We start from the raw sequence: 13,665 nt of genomic DNA on the forward strand, positions 1-13,665 counted from the left end.
ACTGGAAAAGGCATCAGAGAGAGATGGCGAGCAGCGGTTACAGGCTTTATTAACAAACGGGTGTAAAAAACCAGATGGGTCTGGCCGCCCCTCTGGGCTCCCACCTTCCTGGGGAGGGGCTGGGCAGGCAGCCCTGTGCCCACCACCCCCTCCCCGGGGCTCTCTCCAAGCAGACAACACTCCCCTGCAGAAGCTTTGCTCAGCCCCTCTCTGCCTCTGCAGCCTCACCCCTTCCAAGCATGGGCATCGCCCCCCACCCTACCTCCCCGGGGCTGAGGGGGGCCCTCGTCCCTGCTTGGGGTACCCCTGCCAAGTCCTAACCCCAGTGGGGGGCGTACTTGCTCGGCCTCCTCTCCTGCCACGTGTCACAGCACAAGCAACACAGGCTTGGCAGACAGACAGACAAGATTTCTCTGTGCAGACAGAATCTGAGGCAGGGGTCAGACGGGTTGAACTCTCTAAGAAGTTCAAACACTATGGATGGACATCAGGCTGTGGCAGGGTCTCTTGCCCTCTGCGGGCCTCAGCTGCTGGGCCCTGGCAGGGGGGGGTGGGGGGGGTGGGGAAGGATGGTGTGGAAGTGCCTGCACACAGCAGGTGCTCACTAAGTGCTGCTTTTCCTCCTGCTAGGGTCTGCAGTCACAGTTCCTTGCTGAACTCGCGCACCAGCGTGTAGCCCATGCAGCCCCAACTCCCCTCGGCCTGGTAGCCACAGCCCTCCAGCATCCCGGCCACGCCCCAGGCTGCCACGGCCACCGGGACCACCAGGCGCGCCCGGGGTTCCCCCATGCCGCCAGCCCAGGCTCGCGCCCGGGACTCGGCAAAGGCCAGCAGGCGCCTGCCTACGCCTCGGCGGCGGTGCCAACGGGATACCGAGAGGCGGGTGACCCGGGCCCCATCCCCAGCACCGGTGCCTGGGGCCAGGGCCAGGACCCCACACACGTCCCCCGAGCCCCGGACTGCCACCCATGGCCCCCCGAGGCCGCCGGGCGGGGGCAGCGAGCCCCAGCGGGCCCGCAGGCCCAGCTTCATGGCCGCCACAGCCAGGAACACGGGCAGGAGGAGGGCCAGGGCGAAGGAGGCCAGGACGAAGCGAAGGCCGCTGCTGGCCGCAGCCAGGAGGAGCAGGGCCGGCGGCCGGGTCAGTGCATGAAGGGCCACGCGGTTCTCTGTGTCCTTCACGCCAGCCTGCGGGCAGGAGGAGCAGTCAGCGTGGGGGAGGCAGGCAGTGGGGGCGGAGGCAGGCCCTGCCTGGGGTGGGAGCAATCGGAGGGGAGGGGACAGCAGTGAGCCGGGGCCTGTGGCAAGCTTGCCGTGGCGTGAACACACTGCTGGCTGGCACACTGGGCTCTGAATGAGGGAGCTGGTGAATTAGGAACGGTGGGCGCTCCGGGTTCAGTGGAGTTGCAGGCGTGAGGCAACAGGGGAGACTGGACAGAGGGGCGGCCCCACCGCGCGCGGAAGCTGGAAGGGCCTGGGGGTCCTCGAGGGCCAGGCTTGGAGGAGGAGGAGGCCGGGGTACAGGGCTGAGGGGAAGTGGGGAGATGGAAGGGCTTGTACTGCGCGGTTACGGCGTGGATCCATGATCGGGGAGCACTAACATCCCGCGTGCCATGTGGCATGGCCACACACACACACACACCCAAAACCGTTCTCAATCTCCAGGTTAGGGAGAAGGCACTAGAAAGAGGAGGGTCCAAGGCTGGAAGTGTCTTAGGAGCAAAAGACTGATTTCCAGGGTCACCGCTGGCTCAGGAGGGTGGCTGAAGCCACTCGGGATGCCCCCCGCCCCCTCCCGGGCTCCCTGGTGCCCCTCATTCTGCCCCCGCCCTCCCAAGCTCATTGGTGTCCCCATTCTGTCCCCGCCCCCTCCCGGGCTTTCTAGGTTCCCGCCCCCCACCCCCAAGTGGTACCCTCCGTCCCACGCCCCCGGGCTCAGTGGCGCTGCTAATGACTCTCACCTTCAGCATTTCCAGCACTAAGGGTTTTTCATCTTCCCTCATCTCCCGCACCGACAGGTGGCTGGGGGCCATGGCAGCCCCCAGGCTCCCGCGCCCCCAAAGGAGCAGGCGTGCACCTGGCGAAAACAAGCAGGTCAGTGTCAGGAGGGCACCTCTTGTTCCCCAAAGTGCCCCAGAGCTGCGGGCCAGCAGCGGCAGCGTGTCCAGGTGAGGAAGCGGGATGCTGGCGGCCTCCAGGCGAGGCCCGAGACAGAACAGGCTTCCCGGTCAACCCAGCGACCTTCCGAAAGCCTCTCGGGTGAAGCCCTCGCCCCAGGCGGTATTCGGCGACCCACGCCTAAAAGCCTGGTGCCCGCCAACACCTGCCAACAGCGCGCTGCCTCCAGGCCCCGCAGCTGCCCTGGGGGTAAGTGAACCCCCCCAGCCAGGGAAAGGACCGCGTTCCCCGCTCCCAGCGCCTCTGCCCCCGGCCGCCCCCGAGCGGCGCCTGTGGCAGGAACGAGGACTTTCAGACACCTCTGTGGGTCGCTCCGGCTTTTAACAAGATGCGGGGGGTGGCAGGGTCGGGGAGGGGTCGCCGGCGGAAGTGACGTCAGACCCGCGCGCTGGGAGCGGGGCGGTGCCTGCTCTCGGCCTTAGCAACCGTTGCCAAGCGTCCGGCCTGAAGGGTTAGAGCCGGGAGGAGCGGCGGAGAGAGCTGGCGTGCGGGACGCTGGCAGGGGAGGGGGCCGGACTGAAGGGCCTGGAACTATAGACCGGCTGGGGGCGGGCAGCGGGGCTTACCCAGCGCGCGCCCCGGCCGGCTTCCCGAAGGCCCCTGGTTGCTAAGCGACCTGAGCGCGGGGGTGAGGCCGCGAGGGCGGCTTGGTTCCCACTGGCTCCACGGCTTTCGCGGGCGGGGCCGCGACAGCATCTCAGACCCACAGGTTCCCCAACTGCCCACCAGGGCTCTCAGTGACCTTGTGATAAGCATTCCCGCCATCCACCTATTTTTCTGCACGAGGAGGGGTGCAGTGACTTACAGAGGAAGTGGCAGAACCGGGGTTCCAGATTCCAGCGCCTCCCCCATACCGGGACTGTCGCGTCCCTTTTCTTAAAAAGTGGATAAACAGGGCCCCCACATAGGAGCAGCGGCTGGCCCCAAGACGCAAAGTCACCTGCGAACCAGGAAGCAGGAGACCCCACCAGTTCCCAAGTGGTGGCTATGGGCATGACATTGACCTCCCACCCCATCAATAAGAAGAAAAAACACGAGAGGGGATTCTGGTCTTTATTTGCAAGCCCAGCCTGCAGCTCCCTCCGCCCAGCCCAGCCCAGGCGGCGATGGGGTGGGGGCCTCTTCGTGGGGCGGGAAGAGATACCCGTGGTCCGACTCAAAACGTGTGCACCAGCTGGACCGCGGGCAGAGTCTGGACAATCTGGATGGAAGGCAGGCCCTGTGGGGCCACGCCCCCGGGTGCCGCTCCTGCGGGGACCACGTGTACCATCTGGGGGCCCGGGGCCGCAGGGACGCCCGCAGGAGCAGAGGCTGGGCCAGGTGGGGGGGGCGCCAGTAGCTGCAGCGCAGCGGCGCCTCCCCCAGCGCTGCCGTTCTCCAGCAACTCTGCGGCCGGCGCGCTGCGGATAATGAGCAGCTTCTGTCCGGGCGGGCCGGAGGCGGGCGGCTCGGCCAGACCCGACGGTAAGGTCTCAACCTCCTGCACACACAGCTGGGTCTGCTCCCCATCGGCCCCGCTCAGCACCAGCACGCTCTGCAGTCCCTCCTCCGTCTGCAGCGTCTCAAAGAGCACATCCGGGACTACCCCCGGGCCGGCCTCGCCCTCGCCAGGCTCCACTGGGCCGGGGTCCGCCAGCAACTCCTCAGCTGCCCCGCTCTGAACCACTAGCAGATTAGGCGCCTCGGTGGTTACGGCTCCCCCGCTGGAACTGGACAGCGGGCCCGTCACAGGCTGGAGCTGGACCGTGGTCACCTCCTGGGCCGGCTGGAGTTGGACGGTGGTCAGTTCCGGGGCTGGACGAAGGGGCTGGAGCTGAACCCCACTCACTTCCTGCGGGCCTGTTTCCCCACCCGCCACGTTCTGCAGAACTATGAGGCTCTGCCCTCCCACGTTCCCCGCAGCGTTGCTTCCTCTCTGCACGCCTAACCCCCCAGGGCCCGGCAGCCAGACTACTCCAGCCCCCGGCCCAGCTTTCCCCGCGGCCCGCGGGCCTTGCCGGGCGCAGCTGCCTCCCCCAGCGGGGCCGGAGGAGGGCAGCAGGATGAGCTTGGGGGGTGCAGGCGGGGGCGGGGGCGGGGGCGGGGGCGTGGGCGGCTGGACGCTGCTGGGAATCAGCTGCAGGCCCTGAGCCGTCTGCACCAGGAGAAAAGTCTGCGAGTTGGGAGCGGTGGGGCCGGGGGCCACGGCCGGGGCCGTCCCCCCAGCCACCTCTAGGGAGAGCGTGGCCTGGAGGTGGGGGAGGACGTGCACATCCTGGGTGGCCGACGGGGCAGGGGCGGCGGCCAGCGGGGCCGGGGGCTGAGGGCCGGCGGCGGGGGCCGCGGGGGCATGCGTCCTCAGGTGCCGCTGCAGGTAGGCAGCCATGACGAAGCTGCGGCCGCAGATCGGGCAGGTGAAGGGCCGCTCGGCCGAGTGCGTGCGCTGGTGCAGCAGCAGGTTGGAGGAGTGCGTGAAGGTCTTGGGGCAGAGCGGGCAGCGGAAGGGCCTCTCGCCCGTGTGCACGCGCTGGTGCTGCCGCAGGTTGGAGGTCTGCGCGAAGCTTTTGCCGCACACGCCGCAGGCGTGGGGCCGCTCGCCCGTGTGCACGTGCCGGTGGCGGCGCAGGCATGACGTGTTGCGGAAGGCCTTGCCGCACTCGCCGCAGGCGTAGGGCCGCTCGCCCGAGTGCAGCCGCAGGTGGTACTGGTAGTGCGAGGACCACTTGAAGGTGAGGCCGCACTGGCCGCAGGTGAAGGCGCGCAGGCCCGTGTGCACGCGCTGGTGGATGGCGAGCAGCGATGAGCGCTTGAAGGCCTTGCCGCACTCGCCGCACTGGTAGGGCCGCTCGCCCGTGTGGTCCCGCAGGTGGTAGCGCAGCCCCGAGGAGCCCTTGAAGGCCTTGCCGCACTCGGCACACTTGTAGGGTCGCTCCGCCGAGGCCGGTGCAGGGGCCGGAGGGCCGGGCGCGGGCCCCAGTGGTTCCTGCGGGCAGGTGACCTCAGCGGCCTCGGCCTGGGGGGGCGGGCGCCCGGCCGCAGCCTCCTCCACGTGGCTCTGCTGATGTGCCAGCAGGCTGGCCAGCTGCGGGAAGGCGCCGTCACAGCTGCCGCAGCGGAACGCCTGCCCACCCGCCGCCCCGTGGCTGTGCTGGTGGCGGGAGAGGCCGGCCACCGTCCGGAAGGACTTCCCGCAGGGGAGGCAGGCGAAGCCAGGGGCAGCAGCGGTGGCGGGAGCAGGCTGGGGCAGCGGGGACTGCGGCGGCGGCGGTGGGTCGGCCTTGGGCGCCTCAGAGGGCGCGGCGGCCGGCGGGGGCGGCGCCTCGGGCCCTGGGCACGGCTGGTGCTCCAGGAGCAGCTCCTCGCTGCCAAAGCCAAGCTCGCAGCCGTCGCAGCGGTACACCAGCTCCACCGTGGTCTCGGCCGCGGCCAGGAAGAGCTCGGGCACCACGGGCGGGGGCGCGGGTGGCGGCGGCGCGGGTGGGCTGGGCGGTGGCAAGGGCCGCTGCAGGTAGGCGTCAGAGACCAGGACCTTGCCACCGGCGGCAGGCTCGCGCGGCGGAGGCCCGGGGCCGGCCCCCGGGACAGGGGCGACGGCGGCGCCGCCGTGCGTGCGCTGGTGCAGCAGCAGGTTGGAGGAGTGCGTGAAGGTCTTGGGGCAGAGCGGGCAGCGGAAGGGCCGCTCGCCCGTGTGCACGCGCTGGTGCTGCCGCAGGTTGGTGCTCTGTGTGAAGCTTTTGCCGCACACGCCGCAGGTGTAGGGCCGCTCGCCCGTGTGCACGTGCCGGTGGCGCCGCAGGCTGGACGAATTCTTGAAGGCCTTGGGGCAGTCCGGGCAGGGGTAGGGCCGCTCGCCCGTGTGCTGCCGCAGGTGGTACTGGTAGTGCGAGGACCACTTGAAGGCCAGGCCGCACTGGCCGCACGTGAAGGCGCGCAGGCCCGTGTGCACGCTGCGGTGGATCTGCAGCAGCGACGAGCGCTTGAAGGCCTTGGGGCAGTCGGGGCACTGGTAGGGCCGCTCGCCCGTGTGGCCCCGCTGGTGGTAGAGCAGCGCCGACGAGCCCTTGAAGGCCTTGGGGCAGTCGGGGCACTTATAGGGCCGCTCGCCCGTGTGCGTGCGCTGGTGGTGCAGCAGGCGGGACGACCAGCGGAAGGACTTGCCGCACTCCCCACACTCATACTGCGCCGGTGGGGCGGGGGCCGCGGGCCCGGGCTTCTCGCTGGCCCCCTCGGCGGTCGAGGCCGGCGCCATGTCTGCGTGGGAGCCGACCATCACACCTGGGGAGGGACGTGGGGTCAAGGCAGGCCAGGGGCTCCCCGCACCTCCACTCACACGCCAGACCACCGCAGCCCCACACCCACAGGCTGGCCCTTTCAGAGGCAGGGAGCACCTTCCTTCGGACAAGGAGGCTGCCCGCGAAGGAGGCTGCCGGCGATGGAGGCCTTGGGTGCTCAAGGGTGTACTGACTGGGAGGAGCTGGTCACTCCCTGATACGGGGCATCCCCTCCAGGAGGCTGAAGGGCTCTCTGCCCCGTTCCCAAAAAGACAGGACTGTCCTTAAAGGACGCCAGGTCTCTAGCGCCCTGGCTCCGGATCCTTCGGCTGGCTCCCTCTAAAGACCTCCTCCTCCATCCTGCCTTAGTACCTGCTCCCACTGCCGAAGCCCTTTCCCTCTAGATGAAGCCTCTCCGACACCTACTCTCCACTACGCATCCTGCTCCAGCGCCCCCTTCTGGCGGCTGAACCCCGAACCGACCACTGACCCTGCAGCCAGCACCCTAGCCCCCATCCAGACCCTCGCCCCCACCTTACCCAGCATACGGTGCTGCTGGTGACCCGAAGCCGCCTGGCCTCCGTCTCCCTGCGCATCCAAGCCCAAGGATCTCAAAGCTCCCTCCCCATCGCCCTGCACTGCCCACCAGGTGACACCTGGCGCGTCTTCTCTCCTCTCCTCTCTCCTGTGCCCTCTTGCTCTTAGCAGGCGGCACTTGCCACTGACCCTGTGGCTGAGAAAATAAAAGCAACCAGAACAGAATGTTCCCATGATGCAGCAATTACACCGGTGGTTCTCAACGAGGCCATGCGATCTGCCAGGCCCCCACTACGCCCCCACTCCAGGGGACATCTGGCCATGGTTGCAGACTGGGTTGGCTGTGTCAACTGGAGGGACAGAGGCCAGAGACGCTGCTCCACGGCCTAAATGCACAGGACAGAACCACTCACCCCCCAAACAGCAAAGAGCCATCGGTTCAAAATGCCAGGGGTGCTGAGGCTGAGAAGCCCTGAACTGCCCCCCAGCCCTGCCATCTGCCTCCTGCATCTGGGCCAAAGACTCTGACTTTCCTCACCTCCTGGACCGTCCCCGTCACTGCACCCACGGGCTAAGTCTCCCATCTTTAAAAAGAACAAAGACCTTTCACCCCACTTCCTCCTCCAGCTGTGGCCTCCTTTCTGTCTCCATGCCAAGCCACCCCAACATGCCATCAGTACACCCTCCCTCCCATCTCAAACCGTGCCAACCAGACCCTCCCCACTATCATGGCCTCCATGGTGCTAAAGCCAGTGGTCTCTGCTCAGTGGTCCGCAGACACCGTGGTTCTCCTTGAACCACTGCCCTGGCTTCTGGGCTCCCCGCTCTCCTCACCTGCCAGCCCTCCTCTTCTGCACCCATCCTCTCCCTGGGGCTCCACAATCTACAAACGGGACCATTCCGAAACTCCTCTCCACTTGACACCTGACCTTGGACACCTACACCCCTGCTGGGTGCCTAAGAGACACCTCACACTTAGCAGGCCCCACACTTAGCTCCAGCTCCAATTTCTTGTCCTGCTGTCTCCCCTCTGTGTCCCGACCCACTGCAAACATCTCTCTCACCCCGAGTCTTCTCCATCTCTGAAAACACCTTTGTTTTTCTTCAGGCCAAAAGTCCCCGGGCACCCTCGACTCCTCTCTCTCTGACCAGTCCATTAGCTGTCTCCACTATTCTGGCAGGAGCATCGCTGGAATCTGACAGTTCTCCTAGTTCCCATCCTTACTCTTCTCACCCCCAGCCTGTTCCCAGCACAGAGGCTGAATGGAAACTGCTGACACAGACCATCTCATTGCTCTGTGCTAAAGGCTTCCACAGCTTCCATCTGACAGCAGAAGACAGATCCCTCCCCAAAACCTACAGACTTCCCATGGCCTGTGCCCTCCTCCCCTCCCTGACTCTCTGCCTGCTGCCCTCTCCAACCCTCATAGCTCCCTGCTCCCGGGGCCACTGCAGGCATGCCTGCTCCCGCCTGGGGCCCTCACACAGGCCCCTTCCCTCCCTCACCTCCAAGGCTTTGTGGAAACGTCATCTCCGGGAGGTATTCCCTGATCATCCTACTAAACTCTGCAGTCCCTGCCAACATGCTGCAATCTCTTTCTGCCTTATTATACCCCCGCCATGGGGCTTATCACTTTCTAACCTACTTCATAATCAGAGTTTCCTAGCATCAGCGCTGTTGAGATCTGGGGCTGGTCGGGGGTCCAGGGGTCTGTTCCCTGCACGGCAAGTTGGTCAGCCCCTGGCCTCTGCCCACTGGATGCTAATGGCATCTTGTTCACTGTTGCTTTCGGGGGCCTAGAGTCTGGAATGCATCTGCCACAGAGTGAGTGCTCGGTGAACACATCTTGAGTGAAACAAAGCCGGGCATCCTCTCTGCACAGGCCATAAAGATCCCCTTTGAGAAAAAATGAGCGACCCCTTTGAAATGGAAGCACCTCCTTTTAAGAGACTACGCCAGGAAGCTGCACGTGTCTTTCAGAAAGCAGCATGCCTTAAGAAGACAGCCGTGCTCTGGAAGGGACCGGACCCTGCTGATCCGGTCAACAGCAACCCGTCAAGAGGCCAGGCAACACCCTTCCATCAGGCCCGGCTTCCCCTTTAAGAGGGTTCTGCGCCCGCGTACCCACCTAGCTTGCTGAGCTAAACTAGGGACTTGCTTTGAAGCCACTAGGATTCAGAAGCTTTTCCTTCAGCGTGTGGGACACTGTCAGCGGCCTTTAAGAGGCGAATTCTTTCTGGGGGTGCGGGGTGGGACAGAGGGGCGATGGGAGAGGGGAGACCTTACGAGCTGCAGTACCTGCCCCCACCCTTTAAAGAGCGGTCCCTTGCCCTTTAAGAGGGCGGGGCCAGCCCGGCGGACAAAAGTCGGAGGTGAGGCAGGACCCTTCCCTTTAAGGCACCCCTTCCGGTTTCACGTTCGCCGTTTCCCCAACGTCTCCGCCCTCCGGTCCCTCCCCCACCACCGCCCCTCCGGTCTCTCACCTGTGGCCCCGACCGGGGAACGAGCGGAGGCGGCCCAGGGCCCTCCCGCAGGGGTCGACGGGAAGGCAGGGCCCCGGCGGCAGCGGGGCGGGAGCGGGGGCCGGGGAGGGGGCGGGGGCGCGCTCCCTCCCAACGGCCCCCGGCGCGAGGCACCCAACCTTTATCGGCGGCCTCTCGCGCACACAAACCCCGACGTCGCCGCCGGTGCGTCAGGACGCCACGTGCGCCAAGGCCCCACCCCTCCACCCCATTGGCCGCTGGCGGCCGCGGCGCTCTCAGGCGCTTACGGCGCGAAGCATCCTGGGAGTTGTAGTTCTCCCGGAAGCCCGACCAACGATCGGATCCAAGAGGCGGTTGCTGGGATGGGATCAAGGCCCGGCAAAGACGGGTCGGGGCGCGGGGTCGGACGTGCCCCTTTACCAGCATCGACTCCCTCTTGTCTGTGATAGAATCCTGAGCAGGCGTCGCCCTGTCACTCCTGGCCCACCCCCAGGTCCTCGGGGTTCCCGTTACTCCCAAGAGGGAAACCGAGGCCCGCAGTGCTGGCGGTTGCGGGCGTCTGTCGCCTGCTCGCGAGTGCGGCTGTCGGGCAACCTGGGCCTGGCTTTGCAGGGGGCTCGCCCAGGGCACTAAGGACTCCTGGGGGCTTAGGGACCGCCGGGACCGTTCTGAACCCCCTGTCTGCCCTTACCATGTTCACCAGCCTCCAAGCCACACCGGCTTTTCTGCGGGCCCTCCAACCCACGTTCTCAGCCAGGGCGCTACTGACATCTGGGCTGACCTCTCCTTGCTGTGGGGGCTGTCTTGTACCTTGCAAGCTGGTTCAGCCTGGCCCCCACCCACCAGAGGCCAATAGGGCTCCCTCTAGCACACCTTAAGACGGCCCCCTCCAGGCCTGGCCACAGTCCTCTGGTTGAGAACCACTGTTCCAAGGCAACGCCCCTCAGCCTGATGGCCATGCCTCATGCCACCCCGTACCCCATTCCTTCTCAATTCCTACTGGAAAGTCGCTATGTTAGGGATAGAATCGGATAGTCATATAGGTAGCTGCAGATAGGGAAACCTAGGAAACTTCGGGAGGCCACTGTAAGTTGATGATCACTCAAGAAAGTTACTGGACCGTGTTCCCTCCCCCGTGTTCCTTTAACTGTAAAATTGTAGCCCACTTAATCCTTGGTGGCAGGGAGGGGCGTCCCTGGTGGCTCAGATGGTAAAGAATCCACCTGCAATGCAGGAGACACGGGTTTGATCCCTGGGTTTGGGAAGATTCCCTGAGAAGGAGATGGCAACCTGCTCCAGTATTCTTACCTGGAGAATGCCATGGACACAGGAGGCTGGTGGGTCTTCACTCCCTGTGGTTGCAAAGAGTCCCTCACAACTGAGCAACTTTTTTTTTTTAATCCTTGCGGGCAGAGCTCCCTCACCTGCCCAATTTCACCTCTTACAAGCATCCTAGACCAATAACTCTACTTACTCCTATCACTTTGTCTCACTGAATTCTTTCTGTGATGAGACCTCAAGAATCTGAGTTTCCTTAAGTCATGAGACCAGCTGTGTGATCTTAGTTGGAAGACTGTGGGTTTGGGCCAGGTTCCAGTACCAAGCTGAGATGAACGGTCTCCCCTTTGCTAGGTGGAAGTCCCATTACATGCTCATCTCTGCTCCATGTCAGAGGGGTGGGGTCTGCCTTTGCCACCCAGGTGTCCCCAACAACCAACAAGGGGCCCTGTCAGGAGCAGGCGGCACTCTTGAATGAGTGAAGTTCTACAGCCTCCCAGATGGTTGGACCATAAAGAAGGCTGAGCACCTAAGAATTGATGCTTCGGAATTGTGGTGTTGGAGAAGACCCTTGAGAGTCCCTTGGACTGCTAGGAGATCCAACCAGTCCATCCTAAAGGAAATCAACCCTGAATATCCATTGGAAGGACTGATGCTGAAACTCCAATACCTCGCCTACCTGATTTGAAGAGCCTGATGCTGGAAAAGACTGAGGGCAGGAGGAGAAGGGGGCGACAGAGGATGAGATGGTTGGCTGGCACCACCGACTCAATGGACATGAGTTTGAGTAAACTCCGGGAGATGGGGAAGGACAGGGAAGCCTGGCTTGCTGCATGCAGTTCATGGGGTTGCCAAGAGTCGGACTTGACTTAGCGACTGAACAACAAAAGGCAGTTCCCCAAGGCCCCCAGGCAGGCTGGGACTTGGTTTATCTGAGTGGTCAGACCTATCCTGACCAGCAGGGTCTTTATGAAATCCCCAGTGAATTCATGAATATAAAGCCCTTGTCTTACAGCTCAGCCCCAACATTGCTCTCCTTTAGCTTTTCTTTACCTCCCCTGCCAGAAAAGAGGCCCTGGAGGGACACCTGAGCAGAGCACTGAATGGTCCAGGAGTTCGAGGGGAGGCTAGGGAAGAGCTGCAGTCTGTGCCCCCCGGGGTTTGTATCCCTGGCTCTTCCACACACCAGGCCCGGCCCCCTGACCCGGGCTTGGGGAAGGAGGGAGGAGCCCCCATGAGCAGCGGGATCCCCTTCTCTGGGGCCTGGGGCCTCTTTGGGGAAGGGAAAATAAAATCTGCAGATCTGGCAAGCTCATTTTCAAAGCAGCAGTAACAGCCCTGTGGGGCGCCTGACGGAAAGCCAGCACCGTGTCTGGCTCCCGAGGGACACGGGCGGGAGGAGCCGTGCCCCTCACCAGCCATGCCTGCACTGGAGCCCACGGAGCTTTGACTGTGGACTCCTCGGCACAACCCTGCGCCGGACGTCACGGGCCCTGACCCAGAGGGGCCAGCGGACACAGACATCACAGGAGGTCATCAGAGGCACCCGGTCCAGGCTCCGGAGCCTCTAGACCCTCAGTCGCGGCCCCCCCCCGACCCTCCCCCTGCCGCGCTCTTAGAGCTGGGACATAGCCACGCGGGCCGGGGGCCGGGGGCGTGGGGTGCAGCAAAAGTTGGGCCCCAGTGAGTTTACAAAGTGTTAGTCACTTCAGTGGCGTCAGACTCTGTGACCCCCAGGCTCCTCTGTCCATGGGATTCTCCAGGCAAGAGTATTGGGGTGGGTTGCCATTTCCTTCTCCAGGGGATCTTCCCAACCCAGGGTTTGAACCTCAGTCTCCTGCATTGAAACTCTTCACCATCTGAGCCTCTACAGGGGGTGAGGGGTGGCAATAAACAGGAAATAACGCATGTCCTATAACTGTGGCTCAGATCATAAGCTCCTTATTACCAAATTCAGACTTAAATTGAAGAAAGTAGGGAAAACCACTAGACCATTCAGGTATGACCTAAATCAAATCCCTTATGATTATACAGTGGAAGTAAGAAATAGATTTAAGGGACGAGATCTGATAAGAGTGCCTGATGAACTATGGACTGAGGTTCGTGACATTGTACAGGAGACAGGGATCAAGACCATCCCCATGGAAAAGAAATGCAAAAAAGCAAAATGGCTGTCTGGGGAGGTCTTACAAATAGCTGTGAAAAGAGAGGCAAAAAGCAAAGGAGGAAAGGAAAGATATAAGCATCTGAATGCAGATTTCCAAGAATAGCAAGAAGAGATAAGAAAGCCTTCCTCAGCAATCAATGCAAAGAAATAGAGGAAAACAACAGAATGGGAAAGACTAGAGATCTCTTCAAGAAAATTAGAGATACCAAGGGAACATTTCATGCAAAGATGGGCTCTATAAAGGACAGAAATGGAATGGACCTAACAGAAGCAGAAGATATTAAGAGGTGGCACGAATACACAGAACTGTACAAAAAAAGATCTTCATGACCAAGATAATCACGATGGTGTGATCACTCACCTAGAGCCAGACATCTTGGAATGTGAAGTCAAGTGGGCCTTAGAAAGCATCAGTACGAACAAAGCTAGTGGAGGAGATGGCATTCCAGTGGAGCTATTTCAAATCCTGAAAGATGATGCTGTGAAAGTGCTGCACTCAATATGCCAGCAAATTTGGAAAACTCAGCAGTGGCCACAGGATTGGAAAGGTCAGTTTTCATTCCAATTCCAAAGAAAGGCAATGCCAAAGAATGCTCAAACTACCGCACAGTTGCACTCATCTCACATGCTGGTAAAGTCATGCTCAAAATTCTCCAAGCCAGGCTTCAGCAATATGTGAACCGTGAACTTCCTGATGTTCAAGTTGGTTTTAGAAAAGGCAGAGGAACCAGAGATCAAATTGCCAACATCCGCTGGATCATTGAAAAAGCA

The 13,665-nt window shown here is 62.7% G+C and overlaps 2 protein-coding genes across 6 annotated transcripts; both read right to left on the reverse strand.

The window, feature by feature from the left end:
* On the reverse strand, positions 25-9,529 carry NAT14 (N-acetyltransferase 14 (putative)). Of its 5 annotated transcripts, none has more exons than XM_018063064.1 (3): positions 9,450-9,529; positions 1,962-2,077; positions 25-1,188 (listed from the first exon to the last, which is right to left on the reverse strand). In XM_018063064.1, the coding sequence occupies exons 2-3, from the start codon at positions 2,031-2,033 to the stop codon at positions 640-642; spliced, it is 621 nt and encodes a 206-aa protein (XP_017918553.1). In that variant the 5' UTR covers positions 2,034-2,077; positions 9,450-9,529; the 3' UTR covers positions 25-639. The 5 variants fall into 5 exon arrangements, with proteins under 5 accessions (XP_017918553.1, XP_017918549.1, XP_017918550.1 ...); XM_018063060.1 differs by lacking the exon at positions 9,450-9,529 and adding an exon at positions 2,745-2,912; XM_018063061.1 differs by lacking the exon at positions 9,450-9,529 and adding an exon at positions 2,478-2,724.
* On the reverse strand, positions 3,218-9,522 carry ZNF628 (zinc finger protein 628). Its single transcript, XM_018063059.1, has 2 exons — positions 9,450-9,522; positions 3,218-6,432 (listed from the first exon to the last, which is right to left on the reverse strand). The coding sequence occupies exon 2, from the start codon at positions 6,425-6,427 to the stop codon at positions 3,335-3,337; it is 3,093 nt and encodes a 1,030-aa protein (XP_017918548.1). The 5' UTR covers positions 6,428-6,432; positions 9,450-9,522; the 3' UTR covers positions 3,218-3,334.

Source organism: Capra hircus, chromosome 18 (genome assembly GCF_001704415.2).
Source record: "Capra hircus breed San Clemente chromosome 18, ASM170441v1, whole genome shotgun sequence".
In the NCBI taxonomy this organism is placed as follows: Eukaryota; Metazoa; Chordata; class Mammalia; order Artiodactyla; family Bovidae; genus Capra; species Capra hircus.

Coding starts and splice junctions, on each gene's coding strand:
- NAT14 (XM_018063060.1), bottom strand. CDS start 2,874: ATGCTGTCGCGGCCCCGCCCGCGAAAGCCGTGGAGCCAGTGGGAACCA. Junction 2,078..2,744: donor CCGGCCGGGGCGCGCGCTGG/GTAAGCCCCGCT, acceptor TGTTTTCGCCAG/GTGCACGCCTGCTCCTTTGG. Junction 1,189..1,961: donor TAGTGCTGGAAATGCTGAAG/GTGAGAGTCATT, acceptor TCCTGCCCGCAG/GCTGGCGTGAAGGACACAGA.
- ZNF628 (XM_018063059.1), bottom strand. CDS start 6,427: ATGGTCGGCTCCCACGCAGACATGGCGCCGGCCTCGACCGCCGAGGGG.